Genomic DNA, 12,574 nt, shown 5'->3' with positions numbered 1-12,574 from the left:
AAAGTCGTAGACATACATGTATTAGCACACTTCATTGAGCCTGAAAGGGGAACTTAAATAATTCAGAAAGATTTATTAACTTTTGGGTCTGATAAGAGTATCGCATTGACAATACAGTTGAAGTTGGGTAAGAGTTGCATTGACAATACAGTTGAAGTTGGGTAAGAGTTGCATTGACAATACAGTTGAAGTTGGGTAAGAGTTGCATTGACAATACAGTTGAAGTTGGGTAAGAGTTGCATTGACAATACAGTTGAAGTTGGGTAAGAGTTGCATTGACAATACAGTTGAAGTTGGGTAAGAGTTGCATTGACAATACAGTTGAAGTTGGGTAAGAGTTGCATTGTCAATACAGCTGAAGTTTTTATACGACTATCGTGTTGCCATTACAGTTGACGTTTGGATGATGAGAGTATTGCATTGCAATACAGTTGAAGTTAGGATAAGAGTTATTGCATTGCCAATACAGTTGAAGTTTGGATAAGAGTATTGCATTGCCAATACAGTTGAAGTTTGGATAAGAGTATTGCATTGCCAATACAAATGAAGTTTGAATAAGAATATTGCATTGCCAATACAGTTGAAGCTTAGATGAGGATAAGAGTATTGCATTGCCAATGCAGTTGATATTTGGATAAGTGTTATTGAATTGCCAATGCAGTTGATATTTGGATAAGTGTTATTGAATTGCCAATGCAGTTGAAATTTGGATAAGTGTTATTGAATTGCCAATACATTTGAAGTTAGGATAAGAGTATTGCCAATACAGTTAAAGTTTGCATAAGTATAAATTTAATAATTTTAGCGTCTCTTTAAGTATACATTTGAAATACTTTTCTTTAAAACCACGCTGTCTTGATAAGACTGAAAGTCACAAGAGGATTAAGTCATCGCTACTGGCAAGGAACCAAGTATCACAGGGTTGCTTTGCAATAGAGAAATTCCTAAATTTACTTTGTAGGCCTATATTATGGGGAATCTGTTGCGAGAAACGGTCTTTCAAGATATTCACTGTAAAAAAATTCTTATTTCTCGCGATTATGTTGCAAACGTTCAACCTAGAATGTCAATGCCGCAATTACGAACCAACCACAAAGAAATTTTAATTCGAAGAATCCCACTTTAAACCGTAAAGAACGTCACGGAAACTATTTGTCTTTTTTTAAAGTCAAATTATTTACTTTTTGCCAACACATTAAACTATTGTTTACCCCATATTAAAGTAAGGATGATGCTCCAAAATGTACAGGATTATAATCAAAATTATGCATATCGTTATGCAATGTAGCTTAGCTCTTTTGGCCAACCGATTCTATCTACTTTATAAGGATTTCCTTAACTATCCTACTGAAATGTCTAATGAGGATTTGGAGTTTTCGTCTAAAGCTACCCTATAAGAAAAACTCTGTTTTAGATGTAAATTCTACATCCTCAGTTCAGTCAGTTGGTCTAAAATAGATAAACCACTTTGTAGACTTAGTAAGGAGCTTGAATGCACTGTATTCTTTTCCAAATTTCGATCTAATGCTTTAACGCAACAAAGAAACCTTTATAACAACAACAAACCTTGTTTCACAATCATATAGTTGAATAGCATTGAGATATTATTTTCAAGAAGGACTTTCTACTCAATTTAAACTAAAAATCCTTATTTTCTAAATCACCAGTCATTTATCTCAGATTGATTTCTCGTTACAATGTATGTTCTTGGTTGCTAAAGTCTATGATTCGTAAACTAAATAACTGGTAAATGAACCAGAAAGAAAGATTCAGAAATACGAGTGTACAGATATTGGTTTAGAAAAAAATTAAAACTAGGTATAGATTTTCTATAACCTAAAAAACAGCGGGTGGTGCATTATCGGATTTACGATATAAATGATAGCCAGATCAATAAGAAAGCAATTATGTATTTGTGTTTGCTGTCAGTTGGGAGGTAAAAACACATTATTTTTAACGACCCAATTTGCCTTTTCATCGGGCCTAGAAACAAGAGATATCATTGTTATCATCTTTTACGCCTTCTTTTCATGAGACTCAGAACTGTATTTCTCTCACTGGCTTTGACCGGCTGTCCGGAGAAATATCTATAACTAAATTAAAAGACTTAATTAAATATCCGAATGAATCTTTACACGCAATTAAGTATATTATTTGGTACGTTATTTCACTTCAAATTTAGATAAAGAGGATAAGAAAAAGATCTCCACGAATAATTTAATTCCCTAATTAAAATATCTAATCATTTTGATCCGTCATAACGTGATTCAATTTCATCTAATGGCTTCTCCAAAATAAATAAGAAAAATCGTTTTGACCGTCATAAAGTAATTCAATTTCCAAAAAAAATATGAAAAATTGCAAAGGTTGATTTGATGAACATTTTAGTTTATTTGAAGATTTTAAGTAAAACTCATAATTAAAAAACAACTTTGGTTTAGGTATAATTATAGGGTACTAATTATTACATTGGCCAGTTAATGTAAAGATTGAAGAATATTCATGTAAACAAAATCGGTATAATGAGGCTTGTGCTACTTGTTAAATATCTTTCTCTGAAAAGGTTTCGTAATCTTCATCTTGGAACTTGTGGTATTTTAAAATACCTGGCAAAGAAACAAGAGACTGAGAGTGAAAGATAAAAGTTCGACAACCTCGTAATAGATTTAGAAGTAACTGTCTGCCGCTCGTGCTCTTCCCACTATTGTGTAGGAGAGAGAGAGAGAGATGAATTTTGACTTCAAAATCTGACTTTTACTTTCTTAACAATTTATAATTTCTCAAGAACAATTAATCATTATTATTTCGAGTTTATCAGCCTTTGAAAACAATTTTTTTCCTTCATTGTTCGCTTAACCTAGCTGCGTCAGACATGATATCCCATTGCTCCTTCGGAATTAAGTTAAATTGGTGGGTTAATAAGTAGCGCCAATGAAGACCCGTTTGTTTGTTGTTGTTTTTATTTTCCAAAACTAATTAAACATGAAAATTATTTAAAGTAAAAATTATCCTTTCCTCAAAATAAGACCTTTTGACTAAGGATGCTAATCTGAAATTGGATGGTGAATATAGAAACATTTTATCATGGGTTAATATGATTTGAAGAATTTCACAGAAGTAAAAACCAAGAAGCGATATCTAGTTTATTAGGGAGAAGGTACAAATTCCCCACATTTCAAGCTTTATCCCTAGTCCAAACGTGGGTCCGGAGTTAATCCCCGCCTCTGAATTACAACCAGCATCTCATTGGTTCTTGAAAACTCACGTCAGCGCGACGCGAATGAAGAAAATTACGCATTTTCCGACTGAGGAGAGGCGAAATAGCCCGGCCTCCTTTTACGTCCCCCCTTGTATTTTGAAAGGGAGACTGGGACTATAGCGCGCGAATACTTAGTCATCTTATACCGTCTCCCTGGTAAACTAGAAATCGCTTCTTCTGAGAACTATATGTATCTGAACGATAAGCCCAAACTCTGAATATGCAGCGTAAGGTGAAAATCTCGTTTCTTCGACACAAAGTGTCGGATATTCTCGGATTGACACGTCTTTTAGACGCTGTCATACAATAGACCTAATCGTGCACACCTTAAGTATCTCAAGCTTTCAATTCATTAATTAGCAATGTACACATTTGTAATACAATGGAATCGATGCTCCTAATCTACCTAATTAAGACAATCGACTGATTAATTTCAGAGACGTTATCAGGAAAGAGATCTCTATCACCGGACCATCCATCGTTCTGAGCCTGATAATGTTATCGAAATCAATCAGGACATTGATTATTGGAGGAATCCTAGATTTAAAAAGTACAGTAACGCAACGCGCACCAATTATTGAGCTCGCAGCATTATACACTCCGCGAGCCAGCCAACGTCAAACACGACTTAATTGGGTCATCAAACCAATCTATTGTTAACACCATAGGTTCATGAGATATGTTCCATAAGTTTGCCACTGGTTACTGAGAGCTTGTAAGTGAAACGTCATAGACTCTCGTAAAGCGACGCCTATAAAGGCTTAGTCAGACTAAATAGGACGATGGAATGCAAAACCGCTTGCAATCAATTCTGGGGTCGTTCTTGAACTAGCTCTCAGTAAGCCTTTAGCATTGCGTGGTATAGGTAGTGTCATACTTATGGAACTTATCTAATAAACTTATGTTAACACACAAAGTGCCTTAATGGGGAACGCTCGTAAAAATCTATAAGATTTAGTTAACAAGCGATTCGAGTAAAGATCAATTAAGTTTCACCTTCTTGCAAAAAAAGAAAGAACTTATGGTTTTAAGATGTTGTAACCAGGTTAATGTAGTTCTACAAATATCTTATGTTAACTCAATATTAAATGTTATAGCGTATATGAACACTTACACCTATTTTAGATATTTGATATGGCACCTACTTAGGCCTAAAAGTATTTCAACTGGCTCAAGGACTTCTATAAAATTGAAGCATACTTGTATTTGTACTGTACAACTCGACAAGGGCAATCACCTATCACGAATAATTAACAAGAATTCGGGGTTGGCAAGAACCAGTGAGAGCTGTTTTAACCATAGAGAAAAAGCCCGGGTTTAAACCATTATGTTTTTAATTAATAGTTACGAAAGACTATTATAGATTCAAGTTTGTTCTTAGAGTTTAAACTGAGTAGTGGGGAAATCATTTAAAACTAGTGGTTTACAGTGGTTTTAACTGTTCATTTAAACCGGATAAAACAACCCGACATCGAAGATGAGGCATATTGTCTGACTGTCGCTGGACTCTTTTGGTGTGACCTGAAACAATCTCCTTTATTATGAAATTTGACCTCCCCGCTCAGCGGTTTCCTACATAATATGGCCTGTCGTGGCATCTTGTTTAATTTTGCCAACCCTTTTCTACACTGTCCAGTGTACCTACGAGTTTTAAAAAAATCGCAAATGACTAAGTAACTTTTTCCCCCACAGAAAGACAGTCAAAGACGAGTAGAAAGAAGAGACTCTGGAAGGGAGGCCAGAAGTTTGGGATGTCCCGAAGAAAGGTACCAAGTCTCGGATCGAATCATCTAACTGAACTGAAATGATCAAGCTGATGAAATTATAAAAACGAACTCTATATCTAACTAATATGTTAATAAATATAAAAGGGCTCATGTCCTTGCACAAGTCGTAGTGACACGCCCTTTCTATATATGTATTTAACATTAAACCACTTCGGTTTTTTCTACCAAAACATTTTAGCCCTTGCCGGCATTAACACTTTGTACCGGCTAGTAATTGTATATAAAATACTACAAGTTTCGATGTGGGTTGACAAAAATGTAACATTGCAAGTCACCTTTCGACAGCAGTTGTTCAAACTCCACAAAACTATTTAATTTATTTCATTCCTAAATCTAAACGATTTTTCTGTAATATTATTTGAAAAGATTTTAAACGTAAACCCAAAGCAACAAACCCTTGCATTTTCCCTGAAGTTTCAAAGCAATTTTAAGGATATTTGACGCGGTACAAAACAAAAATATAAGCTTAGATAACCCGTATTTTGTGTTAAAATAGTTAAGCCTACCATATTACCACTTTAATTAGTTTTCATTAACAATTAAAAGAAAATCATGTTTTAATGGTAATGAGGTGGGAGATACTAAAATATAAACGCAATGAGTTAATATTTTCAATTGTTGCGATTGTATAATTATTTTATTTTCATTTTTGACGACCCACATATGATTGTCTAATAAAACCAAATTAATTGGAATTTCAATTATTATCAAAAGGTTACGCAATCTCTATTAAAATAAACTTGACCCAAAAGACATAGTATTTTTAAGAAGGCCATCATAATATTAAATCTAAAACCAAATTCATTCATAAAACTAAGTAACTAAAAAAATCTTTAGAATTGGTAGCGGTTTCAAAATTTTACATAAGAAGTTTTAGATTAAAAATTAAAAATTAGAACTTTTCGAAATTAACAATAAAAGCGTGCTTTAACGATGATTAAACCGAAAATTAAGGAACTAAAAATTAAAACTACCGCATAATCTGTGTGTAAAAGAATACAAAAATTAATTTAAGTTCTTTGTCCCAAATCACCTTAAAATGCTTGATAATTTATATTACCACACTATAGCATGACATCAACGGTTACTGCTTTTGAATGTAACTAATTGATAAAACGGCACTATGGTCTTTACAGTATTTTATTCATATATAAAGCCTTAAGAAAAAAATGTTTTTCTAAGCTGTGAAACTAAAATATTAAACATATATCCGTCCCATTGAACGCAATTTTGTCTCGATCAAAATGCGTTTTAACAATTTTCACAAATGTATGTTTTGTGTGGTCCCAATGCTCTTTACCAGTTACCATGCTGTCACGCAATATTCCAGTGCTAATGTTACGCGGTTGCTACTGCTTCTACAGGTTTTGTTACAATTTCATTTTAAACCTTACTAAATTACAAGTGGACACAAATAAAGCAAATGCCGGCTCCTGTGGGCTGTGGCACCCTTAATCTTTAATCATAGCCCACTCGGTCCGCGCTCTACAACGCATAATCGAGTGGTCTATGCTTCAACACAGTAATTTTACCTTGCCAAGGACTGGAACGAATCAGAATACGCCCTCGAGGGCGGAGCTAAAACTATCCTTTGTCAAGCTTAGAGGGCCAGCCAATTCCACCCCTCTACTCTGGGAGCATCTATTGGCATTTGATTGAACTAAACCACAGCCGAGACTTACTTTAAAGGCATCATTACCAAACTAATTCAGTAAATACCTATAATAGCTTTTAACTTTATTTAAATTATATTTCTAAATAAAACTATTAAACATATTCATTTGTACTTTAGAATTTTACCCAATGAAATTAATTTTACGCATCTAGTGATTGTAGGACAAACTTCAAAAATGAAACACAATACCACGTGACAAAATGACAATTATATATTGTGCGACAACAATGGTATACACTGGTCATCACAATATCCGATGTTTATGTAGTAACATGCAATTGAAATTAACACTATAATATTTTATAAAAATGGAAAATAATTAAAATTTAAATATTCACCACTTATATTTGTATGTAGTGCCGTAAAAAATATTCATGTTAATTTTGCGATATTGAGTTAAAATTCTCAACTACACCGTTGCCCCTTACAAAAGGCAGAATTTTAAAACCAAGAAAGATATTAAACATAGAAACAGTGGAAATAACATTATAACGAAAAGTGTGACAATTCCAGTAGTTTCTGTAAAATCGCACACTCTATCGACGCGACGACGGCTCTCACTGCCTCGTGTAAAATAGCATACTGTTGAGCTGAACATCCTTTTGAAAGATAAAATTTAAATACAGGCCGAACTTTACTTGTATCCCTATTATTGTCATAATTCTCGTTATATTGAACATTTCTTAGTTGTAAAAAATAATCTCATTTCATTTTTGCACAAGTTCCTACGCTTAAAAAGAGTTTCAAGAAGTTTTAAACTTATTAAAAACTAAATCATAACCAGCCTTTGAGTCAGTACAGCTTGAAGGAGAGAGTAATGGAGTGGAAACCCCCATACCTTAAGCGTTGCCTTTGTACCCCCACCTACGGCACCATAGTCCTCCCATCATCCCCAGCGGTTAGGTAGGGTCGTGCCGGACGAAATTGTAAAGGACGCTCCCTCTATCTCAAAAATAGAAGCTAGTTCTCATTCAAATAAAATGGCGCTACGCGGCAGCACTTAGCAATCGCCTACGGAAGGGTAGGGGCGTGCGCGAGGTACACTGGGAGAGATATGGTGCCGCAGGTCGCCCATCATCATTTCCAATCCATCTGACTCCCTTATCCCTGAGTACAGAACAGAAACAGTAGCCACCTCAGTCACCTTTTGAAACGTGGCGTAGGGTATGCGTATTCACGCATGAACACCGTCGCCAGATGTCGCTATGACGGGAATTCATGCTTTGACCCGATTTTTCAAACGCATATGCTACACATATTCACGCGCTAATGCGTAGTGAACTTTGTTTTGGTTTTTTCCTAGTAAAAAAACTACACTGGTTCTAAGATTGGTATGTGCTTCAAGCTCTAAATTCCTACGCAAAGAAATCTCAAACTCTGATGCCAAAACAAATTTAATGAGAAAATCATTTAACAATTTCAAATTATGATTTAAAGGATAATTGTAAAATAGGGTGCTCATGTTGAATGGCGAAACTAAGAAAATGATTTGGATAAGTTTATATGATAACCAAAAGTGGAAATCACAGTAACATGGACGTTCTTCATGTCAGGCTTTCGTTCAAAATACCCCTTAACGTACTAGTTAAAAAACAATACACCAAAAATCTTATATGGATCAGTTTAAAGACAAATTGTATATATATTTTCAGCCTAATAAAACTGTAATCTTTTGTTAAATTGTCACGAGTTAATTATACTTAAACACTTAAAAACAGAGCCGACACAGGGAATCCACTCTCCTTGTCGTCTCCCCATGATAACAGGACACTAGGCGTGCTCGCATAGACGCGGGTGAGAGAGTTTTACACTTTTCCCCCGTTCCACTTTTTAAAGTAGGGCAAGAAAACAAACTTAATATTGTCGCCTGGTAGAATTTAAGACACAAGGCAGAAGAACAGGAGTCAAGACTGTAGGACCATGGATATGTATAAGGGTTCCCATGAAGGAATTCTGTCAATTTTTACGCACTTAGGTTCATTGCAGTTGAAAACGGCAAACCTTTCCCCCAAAATCGTTGACGTTTCAATTAGCATTTTCCATGAAGAAGTTTTACTGTAGTGACAACAAAAGTTCCTATAAAATTGCCTTAAAACTATTTTGTCTCCTCAAATACTGCTCCATGGTGATAAGCTATATTTCCGTGGAGTAGTTTTGATGGAGTAAAAAAAAGTTTCATTAAATTGTCTTAAATATATTTTTGTCTCCTCAAATACTGCTCCATGGTGACAAGCAATATTTCCATGGAGAAGTTTTAACGCAGTAAAAAAAGAGGTTTCATTAAATTGCCTTAAATATATTTTTGTCTCCTCAAATACTGCTCCATGGTGACAAACAATATTTCCATGGAGTAGTTTTAATGGAGTAAAAAAAGAGGTTTCATTAAATTGCCTTAAATATATTTGTGACTCATAGAATACTACTTTATGTTGGCATAGCCGCACAGCGCCGCATGGGCGAATAGACATAGCCACGGCGCACTCATTTCGCGCCCACGCACGCAATCTGCTCGCTTTGGGGGCGTGATCGAGTGGGCCGTCAGAATTATGACACGTCGCCTTAAGGACGGTTGGAGATTTCACGACTGTGCGTAACGCTGTCCAAAATAACCCGGATTTGGTAATTTATTAAGGTTTTTAACATAATTTTTGATCGTATTTTAAGTGAAAATGTTTGTTTATTAATTTTATTTCAAAATGGGTAATGAAAATCTGCGCAAATCATGCTAAACCCTGAGTTCGTAAATTGCGTCAACGAGGTTAGGCTTAGGGTGTGGCGAAGGCCGAGCCTTATTTGTTAGTAAGTACGGCTAAGTTTTTAACTGTCAAACTCTAAATTTTGTCAAAATTAAGAGTAAAAGGGTTACAATTTTATTAATCAAGCCGTACAAATTACAGCCTTGGGGTGTAAATGTAGTGAAATTATCTAGGCAGTATTAGATGTTGCGGTATTTTGCGCGTTAAACTTTGGCGTGAATGATCGCTTTAATCTTAGCCTCCGTTTTGGCCCAAAACGGTGGCCAAGATTGAAGCGTTCATTAAAGCCAAAGTTTTTTTGGCAAATGTAATTTTAGTTTCTCTAAGCTGCGAATTTTATGGGAAAACGTTCAGATTAATAGTTTGCGGCTCAAATGTGTGAACCCCTGTTCAAACCTTGATTTGTGAAAAGTTGTTGATAGATTAAGAAGTTTTATTGTAAACTGACCCTTCTTTTTAATTGCTTAATTTATTTATTTAAAAGTTATTGTAAGATATTGCTGTGTCATTTAAACCACTTAGCTGGCCGGAAATTTTTTAACTCCTGTAGAAAATGTCACGGTAAGAAACCTTTTGAAAGATCAATCTGAATAGTTTCAATTAACTTAATTTATTGCTGATTGACCCTTCAAGTGAACCGTTTGCACCAAAGCATTTCAGATTGGCACAAGTTGCGTTGTTTAGAACCAAATTTTGGAGGCAATTCTTCAACTTTTTAAGCGAGATGTTGTTCTATAACCCCAGGTCAATTACATTCTTAATACAGGTCTACACTTGGACTTTATCCGTTGAAAGGGAATCTCATTAGAAAGCTATTTAGACAGCTTGTTAAAAGGTTTAGGCACTAGCAATTTTTAGAAGGGAAAGCGCTTGTGTCCTTTTCTTTGTAGGGATTTGTTTTTTCGCCAGGACATAAATAAAATGCTTTATTATGGAATAGGTGAACACTAGTCCTAGCCCTCCCTTTTAAGAATAATGAACGTAATCAGGATTTTAAGGGTGAGATTCCCTTTGCGGTATTAAGGTATCTAGTTTATGGTTTTAATTAAAAATATTTTTAGAGGAAAAGCGTTTGGCAACTCCTTGAGGTAGTTTTGCAGGATCTAAATAAATTTATGTTTAAGGTAGAAGGTTGCTTATACGCTTTGTCCTTTAAAAGTAAACACGATTTTAAGCGGGTTTAAGGCGAGGCTTAGCTTTTTATGGTATTCTTTCACTATTAATGTTACGAGTGTGCCATTGCCAAATAGTCATTTGTCTTATGCCGGAACCTTTTGCGTCGCATCATGCGAGAATACTGGAGTGGATTTTCGTATTAAGGTAATTAATTTTATTCGTTTGCCATTATTTTCCAAATATTAATTCGAATTTTTCTTCCGCAGGAACAAGTGGACGTCAGCGAGTGGACTTTCATTGGAAATCCCATGCTAAGGACGACGTTTCCTGGTTTGGGGGCTCCACAGCGGGCCTTAGTTTAAATTTAATAATTCCCGAGTTGAACAGGGACTTGTTAAATTTAAATTGGGCTCGCAAGGCTTACGTGGGGGGTGGTTGAGTAAGTATAGCTTAAAGTTTCGATACTAGACTCGGTTCTAAAAAATCAATCGATTTACTTATAACGTTTTTTTTTACCTTTTTTATGCTTATTTTATTGTATTTTATAAATTTTTCATAAAAATTTTATTTTTTAATAAAAAAATTCTTTTTTAATGTATTTTTCACTTGTTTTTAAGTAAAAAGCTTAAAAAAGGGGTCAAAAAACCTCCCTAAGTGTTGTCTTTTAAACATTTAAACCAAGTCTAGTATCTAAATAAATTGAAGAAAATAAAGAACGAGGTTTGAGGCAAAAGTTATTCAATAAAAAACCAAGTGTTTACAAAAATTTCCGAACAAAGATATTATTAAAGGGTTTGGTAAATTAAAGTTTGAACGCAAAAAAATAAGTTGTTACAAAAACATTTGCAAGCAAAAAATTAAAATAAGTTGTTACATGTAAAATTTCCAAGTAAAATTATGTATTTTGTGTCTTCTAGCTTCAATGATTTTCTCCGTATCTTCGAGTCAATGTTTAGAGAGAGAGCAAGTCTGGAAGAAGACATCGTGTAACGGAATCCAACAAAGCTTGTCATCAGGAATGATACATAGCAAGTCCAGAACAGCGGAAGTCATGGTCAACGTCAATCCAACAAAGGATGTCATCGGGAAAGATACGTCTCATAATGACCAGCGACAGAAAAATCCAAGAATATCAGCTGCATCTATAAATGAAAACATATTAATAACACATCCTAAAATATTGCCTACTTTTGGGCGGTCCTTTATTAAAAAACTGGCTACTTAATTTAGAGAGAAAGACCAATTGCCACCCCGAATTGAAGAAAGCTTGACTACCATGATTCCCACCCTGAATTAAATAAATACTCTGGCTAACTAATTATTTCCCATAATTGGGTAGAACATAATTTTAGGTAAATCTGCCATTTAATTTTAAATTAAATTATGTAACTTAATAATGAAAATAATTTAAAATATCCCCTAAATTAATTTTAGAAAAATCGGCCATTTATTTAAATAGCGTGCCCCTTTTAATAGCTTAATAATTTAAAATATCCCCTAAATTAATTTTATTAAAATCTGCCATTTATTTAAAACTCTTGCCACAGGTAGAACCCATAAATAAAAACTAGTCAAAATGGGACAAGGCTTAACTAAGGCTTAGGGCGAATGTCCTCGTGTCTTACAATTATCTCTGCGGAACTTGATTTTAGAAACTTTGTCGCTTTATCTCTAAATTAATTAATAATAGCCCCTAAACTATTCCCACAAGCAGGCCCCGTAAAGAACTAGGATTTAAATGGGACAAGTCTTAGGGCAACTGGCCTCGTGTCTGGAAAATTATCTCAGTGGAACTCGATTTTCGAAAATGTTTCGCTTTATCTCTAAATTAATAATAGCCCCTAAACTAAATTTAGGAAATCCCGCTATTTATTTATTTCAAAACTATTCCCACAGACCGACCCCGTAAATAACTAGGATTTAAATTGGACAAGGCTTAGGGCAACGGTCTTAAAGTTATCTCTGCGGGACTTGATTTTCG

At 34.7% G+C, this 12,574-nt stretch overlaps 1 protein-coding gene and 1 long non-coding RNA gene across 3 annotated transcripts in view; both read left to right on the top strand.

The window, feature by feature from the left end:
- LOC149713512 (uncharacterized) overlaps positions 1–8,401 on the top strand; it is a 158,913-nt gene extending 150,512 nt beyond the window's left edge. For both annotated transcript variants that reach the window (XM_089848892.1, XM_089848884.1), the window contains one exon: positions 4,952–8,401. In XM_089848892.1, the coding sequence (XP_089705018.1) occupies positions 4,952–5,053 (102 nt within the window). In that variant the 3' untranslated portion in view covers positions 5,054–8,401. The remainder of the gene's footprint in view (positions 1–4,951) is intronic.
- Positions 8,402–9,297: 896 nt separating this feature from the next.
- Positions 9,298–11,650, top strand: LOC149713511 (uncharacterized). Its single transcript, XR_016371324.1, has 3 exons — positions 9,298–10,797; positions 10,860–11,032; positions 11,511–11,650. It is a non-coding gene; the product is annotated as an uncharacterized LOC149713511 (long non-coding RNA).
- The last annotated feature ends 924 nt before the right edge of the window (positions 11,651–12,574 follow it).

Source organism: Phalangium opilio, unplaced genomic scaffold, assembly GCF_054372755.1.
Source record: "Phalangium opilio isolate 3A_F unplaced genomic scaffold, DU_Popi_V2 ptg000009l_1, whole genome shotgun sequence".
NCBI lineage: Eukaryota > Metazoa > Arthropoda > Arachnida > Opiliones > Phalangiidae > Phalangium > Phalangium opilio.
The sequence above is the reverse complement of the archived record's forward strand: the minus strand, read 5'-3'. Positions and strand labels throughout refer to the sequence as shown.